A 17,208-nucleotide genomic window follows, 5' to 3' on the forward strand; every position below is an offset into this window, starting at 1 on the left:
ATGAAGAACTCCACCGCCGACCCGCAGTGGTGGAGAACAGAGATCAACCGACCACATACAATGAAATTACGCAGCACTTTTATCTCGGCAGGAGAGACTTTCCCCTTCCTCACAAGAAGTTAAATGGAGCGCAGGCATTGGCCCTCAGATTATTGCAAACAGGCTCGTATCCCAGCCGGGCTTTATTCCACAAGCTTTATCCCGATACTTGTGTCACTAGTACTTGCAGGCACTGCAATGACATCGCTAGCCTAGACCATATGCTCTGGCGTTGCCCCTCGTTACGAGGCACAAAACAAATCAATGAGGACAAGTGGCTCTCCGCTATCAAGAGCCCCGATGCCGGGGCGCAACTATGGGCTGTCCAGAGGGCCCACGATGCGGCGGTCGGGCATGGCCTGACTGTCCCAACGTGGGAGCGGCCCGCAGCTGGCTGAGTCGCTACTAGTCGCGTATTAAACTTTGGCATCCGTCCGTCCGTCCGTCCGTCCGTCCGTCCGTCCGTCCGTCCGTCCGTCCGTCCGTCCGTCCGTCCGTCCGTCCGTCCGTCCGTCCGTCCGTCCATCCATCCATCCATCCATCCATCCATCCATCCATCCATCCATCCATCCATCTATCCATCCATCCATCCATCCATCCATCCATCCATCCATCCATCCATCCATCCATCCATCCATCCATCCATCCATCCATCCATCCATCCATCCATCCAGTCTCTCATCAAACGAACCAAGGCTTTCACCAATAAAAAAAAACGAGACGTTATAAAAACTGCTTACCACGAACGGTCCGGGAGTGGAACAAGCTCCCTGGCGACGTCGTGGACCACTGGTCCTGTGCTGCTTTCGTAACAACCCTGACGGCGCACCAAAATTGGGGCATCTGCCCAACTGTGGCATGTGGCACATGTAGCATCTGCCCAACTGAATATCATAATAAGAGAGAAAAAGAGGAAAATTGTGTGGCAGCAATAAATACACGGGAGCACATTCAGACATCACACAGGTTAAAAGTGACGGGGAAAAACATATGTAATAACAATAAGGGTGGACGAAAGTCTCATAGAGTCAGCGCACTAAACGGGGAAAAAGGAATGTTTGCCGGCACTTTCAGTGATTCCACAGGTTACCCCTCTGAATTTATGAATTAGATACCAATCTCAAAGCTCCATTTCGTGATGAGAGTGAAAACCAGATTCAAGGATGGCTGCAGTTAACTTATCAAATGGGGGGGGGGCCCGATATACGTACGTGTTTTGATAGCGGATGGCTAGGAGGAGCCGCAGCATGACATATATACCTGTTAAGGCAGTATCATACGAGCACAGCAGTTTGCCCTATGTACTGCAGTTTTATAAACACAACATTTAAGCAAACTGATGCAGTTGCTTTATTGTACGTGAAATATCCTCTAGGTTTGATCTAGAGATCGGAGGCAGTGCTTTTTGGCTTACTTTTGAGACACGATCGCCGCTCCTGGCGTTGTGACGCAGTCAGCGAGAGCAGCTCGGCCGTGGTGACAAAGTCAGCTTCGCGTGCACTGAATCTGAGTCGGACAAGTTTTTGGCGCATTTTATGGACCCGCAACAACATATACCGTCTTTTGGTACTCACGCTTGTCGAAAACGCATCGAGCTATTGCCAAGGAGCTCGAACACCCGGAATTTGTAACTCTAAAATTCTGTCTTCTGAACGACTGAAAGTAGGCTTTGCACCCGCGCATTCGTCTTGAGCGCGAGTAGAAGGAATTCTGCGAGCGTCTAACATGGTCTGGCTGAGAGCCTGTGTTGTGGCCACCTCTGTGTGCCTGGCGTACCATTGCGTCGGCTGAGGCCAAGTTGTTTTGTAAACGCGCAGTCGCCCGTGTATCTATGCTCTTTAAGTGTAGGAAATAAGGTCCGGGAATGGGAGAATGCTTGGAAATTGGATGCTTTCCTCATGCTTTATCTATGGTATTGTTTGGAACGAGTCGGGTGTTTTCTACGCCGCGTATGTAAAAACGAATTGCTTTTGTTTGTAATGACGCCCATTCACCAGTTTCCCACGTTTAGCCTCTATAAACTGTATTACTGTAAGGTGTTAATACCAAAGTGACACATGCTTGCAATTTACTTTTTTCAGCTGACGTCGCCTGGTGGAGCTTCGTACGGGAACTACTGCTGCTTACCTGGTACCACAAGGTTGGATGAATGCACAAAAAGCTCGGAAAGATCAACCATATAAAGCAAAATGAACATTTCCTCATTTTACAAGGCGTCTTGCGTCTTCTTTTTGAAGTTACACGTGACACAGCTTCGATGGATGCATGTAAAGATCGTTCGCAACGATTTTTACTTAATAATAAACCGACAACGCGTTAAGACCGTGCGTGATTGAACAGTGGACGCAAAAGAACATCAAATGCCGCGCCAGTCAGCGCAGCCGGCGTAACGCGTACCAGCTAGCGTTCAAAACGCGCGCGCCCAAAACCGGAACCGGAAGTGTGGTTCGGCTATTAATGCCGGCCTATTAGAGCGCCACAGTCGATTCGGCCGCTGGGCTTTATGGGAGTGTCCGCTCTTCGATGAAACAAAAGACGGACAGCGCATGCATTTTCTTACCTCCTCTCAGGCTTAAATATTGAATGTGCGAAAGAAATATGGCGCTCCAACCTGAAGATTATGTAATTTTTATTGACGTGTCTGTGTACTACCTCCGGGAGCAGACCAGGAAAGAAGTTTGAAACATACCCGACACGAAAAAGCGGTGGCAAATTCGCTTAGAAAGACGTTGGCTTTGATTATAATGACCGTAAATAAAATTGGCCGATGACAAGATTCAAACAGAACACCCCTAGCACAACAGCTCGCTTCTACTTAGTGTCCGTTTATTCAATTTACACCGCTACTACAGCTGTGAGTCCTGCACTTCGTTTAACATTCGAACATGTTGCTATCGTATCTATTGCTTCTCCCTTATGGGGAAACCGTGATATTATTATTCTTTTTTTTTGCATTGAAACTGTGAAGTCTTGTGTTTGATCGCAAGCTGTTGTGCCAAGATCTATGCACAGTGTCACTAGGCACACTGAAGCTGCAACATTGTAGCTTTTTACCAGTCGTCCCCTTTCCTGCTATTGAAGTATGTATTAAATAAAGGTTCATTCATTCTCACCCTCGCCCGAAGGAATGGCGAATGAAAACAACGCGTTGCCTAGTATTCCTGCTAGTGACCGAATTCATTGAATCCATGCCTGTGGGGTAAATGTCCAACTGGGCTTTGGATACGATATCCGCTGTGGCGTCTGTGCATGTTATCGGCGAGGCCACAGCAAAGACGACGTTGTGCGCGTAGCAATGAAGTTGTTCTCCAAACGATGAAGCACGGTTTAGACTACTTGAAGTATTTTTTTCTTTTCAATTCCGGACATTCAATTCTCCGAGAGCCTCCTGTCTCGGACACGATCGTACTCAGTTCAAATAAGTCTACGTTTATACCAGCATACACCTTGTAAAGGAATATTAGCTGAAAGCTCAATCAATAGCCCCTTGACTTTACCCATAATTCCATGCAAGGCAGTTACGTAAATCAGACATGAACGTCCGCATTTAAAAGACACTGAAACCTTCACGACCAGAATGTAAATCGTTATCTAGAGAATGATAATAATTATACAATAAATGATTTCTATAACGCTCACATAGAACATTGAGCAAAAATTTTTAAATATGTAAAGTCGAGACAGGATAAAACGAACACCTCCGTTGCGCAAAATTTGTTCGCTATATCAACAATTTGTTATAATTGGACTTGCCCCAAAAATGAACGATACCGTAATGAACAAGATGCAGAATTATCCCTAAAAAATTTCCACGCTCCACTCATTGGAATATATGGGCGACTGAGGTCTATTCAAGTAGAGTCGACCCGCTGACGTCCATTAAAAGTTTGTAGAGCTTTTGACGTCATCGTAGGTCAAGTCTCCAACATATGTAGTACAAGATGGTTGTGCGAGGCTATGAGGGTTATAATACTCGATGTCGAGACTAATAGAGGCGTATTGGTCGAGGGATCGGTGAATTGCTGGTCCAAACATGCTTATTCGGAGATGTTCTTGGAGATATCTATGCCATGGTCAGCCATAACAGCCTTCTCATATTGGCACGTAGTCGGCAAAACCCCCAGTAACTCCCTCTGTCAACAAGCTTGAGCTGATGTCACGAACTAGATCTTCGTAGACAGCGAGCAGAAGTAAACGCCAGCTTTCAGAAAACAGGTTATCTTTTCAAGCTACCGTGAGAATGATGAGTGTCCTTGGCTCTAGCAAGTATTACAGGACCATTCATTTACACATTCGATGCCCTGGTGATCGCAAACCTTCTTAATTAACAAGGCGTCTGCGATATTATGTGGCCCAACGTTAACCGCTTCCGAAGTCTGACGTCACAGTTTTCGCTCATCACAGTTTACCCTGCTCTTTCTTCTTCAGAATTGTCGGGATCCTTGACTCTGCTGTGCTCTGTACAGCCGTGATTGCCTCTGTGACGTAACTTCGGTGACAGCGCATCCGCGGCCCAGAAACGAAAGAAATAAAGCTGGACACAAAATCTGGAGTACGCTTAAGCTTCGTCTTTAAAGGAGTACTCCCACACAAAAAAATATCCACGTGGTTTTTTTCTGCTTTGGTAAGTAGTTAATGACCCAGTAATCACGGCACGAAACCCCATTTACTTCAGAGCACGACAGGTAACTATTTATAGGTAACTGCGCTAACTGCGATCGGTAACTGCGCACCGACGCGCAGCCAGCGTGCGCGCCGGTGCGCGAGCTTCGTTTTGCTAGTTCGTCTGCTACGCCTGCACGTGGTTTGCCATGTCCTCGCCATCATCGTCGGCATCGTCCTCGTTTTCGTCATCCAGCGGCGACGATTTCCTGCATGTCGTGCGACTGCCGCATCGTTCTGACGACCGCAGCCAATGACAGCGCCGGCAGCGTGAACGTCATGGTCACGTGGTAGACCCGGTGGGGCGGGGCCGGCGAGCGGGCGCCTCACCGCTCCGATCATGTCAAGGACAAGGCGTGTCTCTTGAAGACAAAGTACCTCTGACTTCCAACATCCTATTGTGATATTCGTGTTGGCACCACAAAGTATAAGAAGTAAAAGCAATTGTTGTGCATGTGTGGTACTCAAACTTAGCAGCAGAGTTATCTGGAGGAGTTAGTCACTGCCTATCTTTTTTTTTTACGCTCTCCGGAGAATGCTGTTCTCTCGGTGCTCAGGAGAATAAGTCAGACGGGTCACAACAGGCTCTAGCAAAAATTTCAGGCGAGTCAAAGGCGGACGATTCCTCCCCGACCTATCTTAATGTAATAACAGATGATCTTTTCGTCGTCTCTACAAGGGAGAACTTGGAGTTTGACAAGGAGTCAGAAGAGCACACCTCAGTGAGCTTGGTTTTAGTACTGGAGGAGGTGGCATGGTCCTTCTGGAACAGTTTCTGTGGAATATTTGTTTTTCCAAGCCATGCACCTGTGGTGGGGCTTACTGAATGTGACCCTGGTCAGCAACGCTATACTGTCATCCCATCACCCGCCGGGGTTGCTCAGTGGCTATGGTGTTGGGCTTCTGATCACGAGGGCGCGGGATTGAATCCCGGCCACGGTGGCCGCATTTCGATGGGGGCGAAATGCGAAAACACTCGTGTACTTAGATTTAGGTGCACGTTAAAGAACCACAGGTGGTCAAAATTTCCGAAGTCCTCCACTACGGCGTGCCTCATAATCAGAAAGTGGTTTTGGCACGTAAAACCCCGTAATTAAATTACTGTCATCCCATCAACAGCAGATGCCGCCCCGCAACCCTGCGAAATGCATGGACAACTTGAAGTTTGAAAACCGAGCCTGTCGCACAATTTGGCGAAATATGTTTTCCGCACCTTTAGCTGGATTATCTCTCTTTTTTTGAAGATAACACACCATTGAGAGCAGGCGTGTGAACGACTGCAGTTGCACTTCCTGAACGTATTGGCACAGTTCTTCGATATGTGTTCACGTTCACTTTCACATGCGAGTTTCGGAAGGCAAGATAGTGAACTGTGCCAATACCACAGGCATTTGAAGCATCTTCTTGGCTTTCAAATGCACAGTCTGACTGGAACGCTGGGAAAAGCTACAGTGCCTTTCTGAGGCAGAGATAGTCAGTTAAATGTAAGGACTGTTTATGGTACTTATATCTTTGCTTGCCTTTTTCAGTGTTATGTGCCATATGTCAGTAGGTGGTAACAACTTTATTGAGATTCTGCTCAGTTATGATCTGGCAGGCCCGAGTCCTAAGATGGCCCCTCACGAGGAGCGACCCTTTCGGCCCAGGCAACGAGGGCTTTTTGTAGTTTTTGATCCAGCGTTCTGAGCAGCTCCTCCCACGTCTGTTGTGGGGAAGCTGGCAGGAGCGACCTGGGAGGGGGTAAGCCCGTGCACCCCTAAAGAATGTTATTTTGGGTAGCCAATGTTTAATTTATGCAGTTTTGACATCCTGGGTTCCATTGCCCGTTGGCAATTATGGCCAGCCAATGTGGGAGCCAATTGGAGGCGGGTAGATTCGCCTTTTTTGCTTGTAGTAGTTTGTTATACCATGGTATGTCGTCGGTGCCTCATCCATGGGATCCGAGCTGAGGGGCACACCTTCCGGTTGATTAGACTTCGGGCTACCCAGTGCGCCTCCTCATTCCCTTGATTCCCCGAATGGGCAGGGATCCATACGAGTTCAACGGTATTTTCATTTGTAAAGTCCCGTAGGACTCGCGCTGCACAGACGCCTATGCTGCCTCTCGAAAAGTTGACGATTGCCCTTTTGGAGTCGCTTATAACCACTTGGTCGTGCTGGGCATCTAGAATATCTTTCTTGTTCAACCAATCTTTTTCCGAAATGAGGCCTTGGATAGCATTTGTATTGCGGCACAGTGTAATTGTCTCCGTCTGATTTGCAATTAGATTTAGTTTCTAGGCAATCTCGCATTGTCTTTTAGGCTGTGTGCTTGGAACAGAATGGCCTCTGATGCTCGCTTTCTGCCTTTGTAATCCGTTTTGACTGCACTCTTAATGCAGCTTGCTATGGCAATAACAGGTTTTGTTCTGATTGGTGCATTGTCATCGCAATTAATCACCATAAGTGTTTCAAGAAATTGCGCGTTTTTTTTTCTTTCTGAAGTTTCTATGGTGGAATCCGTTCTTGGGAGAAATCATCATTCTTCAAGTTAGAAGTATGTTCCATACAAGAAGTTTGAGAATCTGTAACAAAGTAAACCGAAGTTCACTCATAATTTTCACGAGCTCACAGAGCCCTCTGCTGGGCAGGGAGATAGAGCACACATTGGCTGAGGCTTGGCCAAGGTCCCTACCGCCATTTGCAGCTTGTAACCTCCAGCTTTCAATCCATCGCCACGGTACAGCTTATGCCTTTACTTGCGAGAGCTCAAGGTGCGTGTTGGTGCAAAATAGCAACACTTTGATCACTGAAGGTGCTCCTGTGAAACTGTGGTTCTTCATGAAAAAAATTTGGTATTTTTAAGGATGCATTAAAACTACAGTTACTTCAATCCTTGAGAATGTGGTTTTAGAGTTGTGGAGTTTTCATGTTTTCAAAAATCTCCACAAAACATAGGAATCATAAGCACCTTTGGACCACAACACCTGCATCATAACTTAAAATGCTAATGCCTGTCATAATTTCATTCAGGTTCATAAAAATATATTGCTACTCGTGCTGTTCAAGTTGATGTCGGTTCCTGTTACGCTGTATAGGCTCGCATCCAGGGTTAAAATAGCAAACCGTTGTTCGTGTGTTCCTTTTATTGGCTACCTAGAATTAGGGTAAGCATTAATACGGACTTGCAGGCTGAAATACACTGTAAACGCAAATGAGCCGAAAAGGGCATATTAAGGGATGTCACCTCCCTTGAGACTACGTGCCTGAAAACCGTGCTCCCTTACAGTGGTGCAGAAATGTTCAGCGTCCTCCATTTCGCTCCCTCGCAAAATGGGGATGAAAGAAGGAGAAAGTACCTCAATTCTACATCCTTATTAAGAGGGAGTTTCGAAGATATAATCCTCCCTTTAGCGTAAACGGAGTTCTCTGTTTCTTATTTTATGCGTTATTTTATTTTAGTATACACATCTGTGAGAAGGAGACGAGAAAGGAGAGATATATTGTCCAAGTGGTTGCTTTTCTTTCTTTTAATTCTGCAAATTTATACATTTCCAGAGTGCAAGCCAGCTTATTTAGGGCGATATAAAAGACGATTTGTTCGTCTCGTTGATCACAATGTCCTGTCGCGCTGCCAGACCCACCGGTCGGCACCTGACGACCTGACTTCGGAAGCGCAACCATGCAAAACTTCGACGGCTTCGGCCGTAGAATGTCGTCGCTTCTGTTTGTTTTCCCATCAACTAAAAGTGAAACTGAAGGCAAAGCCCTCGAAGCGCCACTGTCGTCGGCGCCGGTGACGGCACCTGTTTTGCTTTTCGTAGTTCTGCGCGTGTGTCTATGTGCGTTCTTACGAGAGAATTACGGCGGCCGTCGGAGAGTGTTGCGTGTAATATGTGGAACCTCACAAGAATACCTGCCCCCTGCGCAGCACGGCGGTGATCGGCCACCGCGTAGCCATCGCCTTGTGATCTGTGTACTACAATACACTTTTGTGGTTCGCGCGGCCGTGCTCGGGCATTCCCTACTGCGCCACGATATGAAAGCGGCTAGTGAAACCTCGCCCACAGTCCTCACAAAATCGGAGCGCGTACGGTGTGGACTGCTTTGGAAACGGCGCGTTTCGGATTACCGCTTGCCCAGTTGCCTCATGTTTCACGCGGCCTTATATATTCAGCTGCGGTGGTGAGTGCGGCGCGGACCCATTGCGTAATGCACATAATGCTCACACCTTTTATGTTGCGTGTTGAGACCCGTCGGTCCGCTGAAGAAAACTCAAGGAGCTAGTGCCGCACAAAAAAGAGGCATTGTTTTGTTTCTTTCAATTTCTCCCGTTTTACGTGCCGGAACCACGATGTGATTACGAGGCACGCCGCATGCAGTTGGGGACTTCGGATTAATATTGATCTCCTGGGGTTCTTTACCGTGCAGAGCCACGGCACGCGGGCGTTCTTGCACGCCACCGCATCGAAGTGCGGCCGCCGTGGCCAGGATATGATCCTGCAACCTCGTGCTTAATACTAAGCACAACGCCAAGGACACATAGCAACCGCGGCGGGTCAAAGAGTGTTGTATTTTCGTCATGAGGTGTGTTTGATAACCATTCCCAAGTGTCGATATAGGTTGTGACAGTGATTTGTGTCACAGCAACATTATTTCTAAGGCGGCAAATTACTGTTATGCAGCATGAACAATGCAAACAGCCAGCCTGTTTCTGTGTTAAATGGAGGCATGCAGTGTGTGCACACAATTATGTTCATTTTATCAGTTTTGTGAAATAAGCTTAAAACTGCATGCATGCATTTTCACTGGGAAATCTGTACCAGCACTTTCTTGTACCAAATTGTCTATGCACAGAAGTTTGTGCATTAGAAATAAATTTCAGGCAGTTACAGCATACAACTTCTTTTTCTTAATTAATAAAGGTAAAATCAGACATCCACCCGTTCATAGCAATTGCTACAAAGGAAGCCCATACAGGTTCCTCGAAAGAAAAGCCTCAGAGTTGAAGAAAAATTCGTCCTGGTCCGGGACTCGAACCCGGGACCACCGTCTTTCCGGGGCAGCCGTTCTACCATCTGAGCTAACCAGGCGGCTAGCAGATGGCAGGGCGAAGTCGAATTTGTCGACAACACAAGAAGCAAAGACAAGTGTTTGACATAGTAGTTCAGCAGAACTAAAATCTGCAGAACATGTCTAAAGTGAGCTCCATCATCAGGGCAGTTAGGGCTCCCAAAAACACAAGTGCCAAAAATCTGGAGGCTCTTGGTATTCACAACACATATGAAGAACATGCCACAGCAGTGGTCACGCCTCAGACAGAACGTCTGAATTCGACAAAATAAGGAAAGGCCCTATTGCAAAAGGTGGGAATATATCCCCTGAGAGCGCAGTATGGCTGGGAAAAAACAGTTTCGCTACCCAGACAAACAAGAGAGAAAATTCTAGTTTCACCAATCCCAAAGAATATGAGCACGGAACACCACCAAAGCAGGAAAGCGCAATCAAAGGCTTTACTAAAGAAGTATGAAAGAAATCCAGACATATACTACACAAATGCATGTAGAGTGGCAGCAGACAAATTCACAATAGTGGCCTTCAATCGGTTCACAGTGATAACAACCTCCATTCGTAACCCTTCAACCTGTACCATGGATGCAGCAGCCATAGCACTGGCCTTTCGAGGTGCAGACAGACAGACAGACAAAGAACTTTAATGACAAGGTCCTGAGAAGCTTTGCCCTAGGGCAGAGCTGCGGGCTGCTCCCACGTGGGGACTGTTAGGCCGAGCCTAACTGCCACATCGTGGGCTCTCTGGACAGCCTAAGTTTGACGTGCATATTCTGAACGTTAAGAGACAGGAAGATAGCGGTATGGATTAGAGAGAAAACGAGGACAGCCGATATTCTAATTGTCATTAAGTAAAATAAGTGGAGCTGGGCAGGCCATGTAGTGGGTAGCCTAAGTTTGACGTGCATATTCTGAGCTCCGGATGGCAGAGCTCCCAAAAGAAACAATCTGCATTGGCTATGGTGTACCTCTAAGGCAGCATGCTGTTCGTTAATGACGGGTACCGTCCCACGCAAAACTCACAGAATTGCACCAGGTGGTAATTTGGTGCCCGGCGCATTCTGGACTCGAGGGAAATGAGAGGGCAGACCGACTGCTCGGGCAATAAGCATCCAAGCACTAGTCGGTCCTTTCAAGGAACCCCCATTGACCCACGTGACACCTTCGAAAACCAGGAAAAAGAGAGACAAAAATACAGGCGTCCGCACCCCAACCTTATGGGAGAACAGGCCAGGGATTAGTGCTGTGTACAGACTAACACATATCTATGCCTACAAATACTCAGTAAGATACACTCTGCATTCTATGAAAGTATGTGCTCTTGGTGCGGGGAGCTGCCAACTCTTGCCCACGTAACATGAATGTATAAACTACAGTCTCCGAATTCCAATTCACCCCTTACGACGCAAGTGCCAAGTAACAGACAATGGAATGTTTGGCTTGCTAGTGAAGATGCAGAGAGCCAAAGAGCTCTTCTTGATCAAGCCCAGCAAACCACAGAGACCAGTGGAGCCCTGGACTGAGGGACGCACCGACCGCCCAAACCACTAAGAGAAATAAAGTTTATACTACTACTACTTGCCCTTAGTGCTATCAGCCATCAAGTTTACGTGCAGTTACATATGAACCACATGTCACTTGATTCACTCAGTTTCCATCCAGAAAATGCACTCTTTGTTGGAGGGCATGCATGATTGATTGTTTATGTGCAACATTTTTTTTTGCCACAGAAGGGCATGTAATATGGAAACCGACGTAAACATTAATACACTCTGCAGCAACTTGTTCTGAATTGAACTTTTAAAAATAAAGAGCAGTTTCAATAAATGACAACATGAGTTTGTTTTTTTATCTCGCTGAGTAGTGTGCTACCGTCTGGTTTTTTTTTTTATTCCACGTGGTAGAGGTGTGTGGCTGTCATTGTATTGCTTTTAAGCTTCTGCAATAAGTGTGCTTCTGGCACCTGGGACAAATTCTCAAAGCAAATATGTTACAGGTAGTTGTGAATTCTATTCAAACATGACACACATATTGCTGTATTTGTCTTGGAAAATTTATTCAGGCAAGCAGCTTTTATAGCTTCAGTAAATTATTCATTGTGGCAAATTCAGCTGACCCTTTTCAAGACTAACCATTAATTTTACAGCAGTGGCTTTCTATAATTCTAGTATTCAGTGTGTATACTGCTTCTTTTCAGGTATGTTAACATCATACAAGTCTGCATTCCTAAGAACTTAAACAGCCAGAGGCCACATTGCAAAGACGGGGATCTGAGTATCAAGGAAAAAAAAATCGATAATGAAGGTAGCAAGAAGTACTCACAAGCAAATGTTTATTGTCATAGGGATGCAAGAATAGTACAGCCCATGCAGGGGGTGCATGAAAGCCAGATAATAGCCACAAAAAACAAAGCCTACTCATATGTCACAGCCATTTTAATCAAAAATACATTTAACTCCAGTGCACGCATAATGAAGCCTTGCTACTTATGTCAATTTACTAGCATTACCACCCAGTACTGCTGTGCTCCTGAATGGTGGCTCACGTTTGCAGGCAGCAATAGGTGCAGCGACATCCATCATTCGTGCATCACTCATTTTGGACAATACACACCTTGCTGCAAGGAAATGGAGCCAAGTATAGCTTTGTAACAATTCTTGGCAATTAGTTTCAGAGAGGCATTTCCAACCACACCAGACTAGACCGGCATTGCCTTGCAGCATGCTCGACATCGGGAACGTAACTTCTTGCCCCCAAACCCAAAATTTCTGTTTACCTGGCATGAGATGATGTGCAGACAATCCTCACCTGCCCCCTGCCTTCCTTGCCCCCCCCCCCAACACATGTACAAAAATATTCCTGGCTACGGCACTGGTCCTTGTTACAAGAAATAGAAGTACAGATCCATGCTCTCAATGTTCGCCAATCTGGAACACGATAAAATTGGCTAGGCAAAGTAAAGAAGACACCAATGTCAACCTTCCAGCTGATATGAAGGATTGCTTCAAAATATGGATGGGCATGTACCGAAGTAGCCAGTAATGCTGTTTGGTCTGCACTCCAGCCACGTATTATTTATCAGGCTCAGTTTTACTGGCTCTCACCGAAGCAGAAGGACCAGATTGAGATCATTATTCAGAATGGGATGAGGGCAATAGCTGCTCTCCCTCTGTTCACTCAAGAACATGCCCAGGTGAATACCATGGCAGCGTTGCTGATTCAATGGGAATGAGCATGTGAATTAAAGAGGTTGCATGTTGCAGTCACTTCTGATTGCTTGGGTGCAAGAACAGACTTAAGGCTATGGCACGGCTGTACACTGATGTTCCTTTGGACCAATGTATTTTGTACAGACGCTGCTATTACAGGAGATGGAAGCATAGTATGAGTACTACCGTCTTTATAAAAATAAGGAATATACAATGGATGTCTGCAACTCTACTTGAGCTTCATACCATACATGAAAAGAGTCTGCAGAGCAGGGCTGGTACGCGATAGTCACACATGACACCAATGAGGCAGCCTCATTTTTATCAAACATCGCCCAAATACAGACACACACCAATTCCTTGAGTGTCACTTAACAGCTGAAGCAAGACAGTAAAGCCACATAGCTTTGTCAGAGGATACACAAGCTTCACAACTACTCACTTTTAATGCTTGCTTACACTAGGTACAGGGACACATCTCTGGCCTTTTCAATGCCATGGCAGATAACAAAGCACACAACAACATCAACGACATGTATCTACCTGCACCTCTTGTGCCAGGCTCACTTACCGTCTTTCTACCCCGGAAAGTTTGCTCTGATGCGACACATGCTTTTACACTCAAATTCGACAGCCTTTGCTGCATCAATTTTGCCAGCACTGTCAAGGACACAGTATGCTTAACTGCAATTTATCATCAGGAAATACGTAATTTTAATAATGTGAGAGCAGGCATTTTGACTCACTTATGAATGGAAAGAAATGTCACTGCTGCCTGAATGAAGAGAGTAATCTTCTGCAGTTGTAGAGAGTCAGTGTCGCTTCAAGCAATACTGTTTCACAGCAAGTTTGTACAAAGGTTCATTACAGGCAGGGAATTATAGGCCTAATTGTGCTTTCACTTGCTCTGAATGTGACCTTAAACAAAGAATTGTGTGTAAAAAGGGCAAATGTTCTTTGAAATGGAGCATCTATCAGCAAGTAGAATTTTGCCTTTTGAGACTTTTTAGCATCCATGGTGGAGAGATTAAATTGCCAGTGTATCTTTATAAGTCATGCCTCTAAAGATGCACTTGGCGTTTAGGAAGGTAAATTTTTTGGCCAGGGAGGGACATACGGAAAAAACTTTAGTGAGAGAAGCATCTGCAAGGTTGCCAGCCTGGACTCGGGCCACCCGGGCATTATGTGCGGCGAGGCATAGCCTTTCCACCGCTGCCCGGGCCCACTGGATAGCCCATAGTTGGTTGTGTAGTTCCGAGCTAGTCAGAGCGCTTAGCCATTGCTCCTCGAGAAGGCCTGGTTCTATCTTGTCCTCTACATATACTGATCTGATCTGTGTGCACTTCCATAAGATGTGTGCCATGTCTGCGTGTTCGTGCTTGCAGAGCTTGCAGCTCGTATCTGAGTATTGTGCTGAATTTAATCTGTTTAAATGTACTGGGTTTTGGAACGTTCTGATTTGCAACCTTCTCCAATCTGTTTCTTGAGACCTGTCGAGTTGTTTGCGGTGTTGTGGGTATGTTTCTCTTTGTTTCGTATAGTGTGTCAGTATGTCGTGGTACCTGACCAGTCTGTCCCTGTTGTCTCGTATTGCTACTTTGTTGTCGTCGCCTCCCCGCAGTCCTTCCTCTTTCCCTGGGGGCTGCGGGGTGTTGGGCTGTCACTGTCCGAGCCGCAGTGAGTTAGTTCTCGCGCGGCTCGATGGGCCTTCTCGTGAGAATGGGAGGGCTATTCATGGTTACTTCTCCCTTATGTGCCGGGATCCATTTGAGGTATTTGGGTCATGTAAGAGAAACACAAATGTATTGTTCCAAAATGGTACAGTGTTACTCTGCTGTTAGAAAGGTGATGCAGAAGAGCTCTCTATCTCCATTGACTAAATTTTCAGAGGTGATTGCAGTGGGTGATTTCCCTGTTACTCTGGTATTGCTAGTCTGGTGCTTACGGTCGGTGATATACAGAGCATACCAGTCTTGGAGCTCAACTTTCAAGAGCCATGAGGCATGTCATGGGTGATTAAATCATGCATTTTCTCAGTCAGATGGAATTGTCACATTAAAACTGTGTACAAGCATTTCATCATCAGTACAGCTGTGAAAAGGTGGTAGTTTTGTGTATAGCCTCCAAAATGCCTGACCAGTGGCGTTCTTTGTTGAGCCGACCATTCAGGCCTCCCCACTAGCTAAATTGTGGACACCACAGGTAGTATCTCCTCCATGCCGGGTTACGAGTTTATTAGGCTTTTTTTTAACAAACAATTAATTTATTTCTCATTTTTGCGGTCATTTTGATGGCCTGTCTATGCTTCTTGTTTTCAAAGGCTATATTATTTTCATTATTGTGGCCTTCAATGTTTAAAACTGTAATATCCCATATAATCCACCGCGATTACTCGTAAGAGAGAAATCAATATAGAACAAACAGTAGATGTGTGCAAATGTATATGCATTAATTGACTTGAACATTCACCTGCGAAGGCCTAAAGTCAGGTTGCTCAATGGATCGAATAATCTCAGTTGGAGAGCAGCACTGAGTGTGTTGATATGCCTCTCACTCATCCAGTATATGTAAATGCATGCCTAACCAAGACACTTTCAGACTTTAGTAAAATAATTAAGTTAATATGTTGTGTAACGCTGTTCAGTTGAGACTGTGAATGGAACTGTTATTAAAATGAGCAAGCTAGAGACAACTATTGCAGTGTTTAATACAGTGTTTATAATTCGTGGTAAGTGCAGCATGATATTGCAAAAGAACATAAATAATGCTCATCTCAATGTTTCTATCGACGCCTTTCATTTATCTCTTTGTCTCTTTGAAATTAAGCAGCAGGGCATAACACAAGCACTGCTGCTTACGTTTATAATGGAGACATCAGTGGGTTTCAGACAGAGCCAACTCCTGTCCCTTATGCACATATGTTTTGCACATATGCAATATGTACGGTACTGTACATATATGCCGCGCTCATCATTCGTCTACACGCTAATAGGAAGTTCGTTTATAGTTGTGTGCGTAAAAAATACTAAACATCATTTCATCGGCATGTCGTCGGCGAGCAATATATATCTCTTGAGAGCCTCTCAACTGTACGTGCCAATTCGACCGAGTCATACATACATACGGCGCGATTCGGCATACACGAAGCTATATTCAGGGCCAGTATATCACATGGATTCCTTTCTCGGGGTTACCATTGTTATTATTACCTTCCGTGCATATAAACGACCTATCGGTGATAGCGTACGCGCAGCACCGTAAAGACGGCACCTCGATCCGGCCTGCCTGCTCTATCGCCGACGACGTCGCAGGAAAATATATATATATATATATATATATATTGGCTTTAAGCATAACCGTCGGAATAAAGTGATCGCAATCGCCTCTACTGTGTAACACAATAAGAAAAACAAAGCGAATGCCAATTAACAGAGCTGCGATACGGAAGCGGCCGACGTTTCACGTACCGTCAACACGCTAACTTAATTGTTGACAAAACATGATTTTACGACTAGCGCTGGCCACACAGGAAGCGTTGTCGGCCGCATATGCCAAACTCGGTCCGAAGACGCTCGGGGCGGGCAAGCAATTACTCGGGCCCGGGCCGGGCTTGTACCTAGGAGCGTCTAGCCGGGGAACATTCACTGGCGACAGCCGGGAAGTCGGCGAGTCGCTGAAAGTTCTTGCGCGAGCGGAACGCAAGCGAAATTCAAATATGTTCATTTCGACTACATATTTACAATATCCACCGTCTGTATACAATCGGGCAGCGCGAAGCATCGGGCCTCGCAACAGCTACGCAGTTAATCTAAGAATCCTCGGGCTAATCACAGGTCATATATCGAACCCCGCGTCGTAATAATGGGCTATTTTCCCATGCCCTTCACCTGCGGGCTTCCCTCACGCAGCGAGCATAGTATCCAAAAGTCTATCTATTATTGCCCGGCCGGCATCGCGCACGGCGGACGTGAGGCGGCACACAACGACGGAAGCTTTGCCCAAGCCGGATTAGCAAACGGCGAGAAACTGCCGCATTGTAATAAGTCGTGGTTATCAGCGCGTGAAATGACAAGGAATAGCTCGATCATAACCTACGCTTATCCATACCGGCCTAGTCGCTGCGGTCGCGGATATGACACATAGCGTTACAGAAAGGTGTTCGCAAAGCATTAACAGCCCTGCTCATGTATTTAATAACATTTTCTACTCATCGGACCTTTGCGCTAGCTGTTACCAAAACTAAGATAAA

At 46.0% G+C, this 17,208-nt stretch overlaps 1 protein-coding gene across 1 annotated transcript in view; it reads right to left on the bottom strand.

Annotated features, from left to right (window-relative positions):
- The window catches only part of LOC139051031 (synaptotagmin-5-like), a 98,412-nt gene that overhangs the window by 47,225 nt on the left and 33,979 nt on the right, over positions 1–17,208 (bottom strand). Inside the window, exon 2 of the mRNA XM_070528048.1 lies at positions 780–923. Within this exon, the coding sequence (XP_070384149.1) occupies positions 780–923 (144 nt within the window). The remainder of the gene's footprint in view (positions 1–779; positions 924–17,208) is intronic.

The sequence above is a fragment of the Dermacentor albipictus genome, chromosome 10 (genome assembly GCF_038994185.2).
Source record: "Dermacentor albipictus isolate Rhodes 1998 colony chromosome 10, USDA_Dalb.pri_finalv2, whole genome shotgun sequence".
NCBI classification, from domain to species: Eukaryota; Metazoa; Arthropoda; class Arachnida; order Ixodida; family Ixodidae; genus Dermacentor; species Dermacentor albipictus.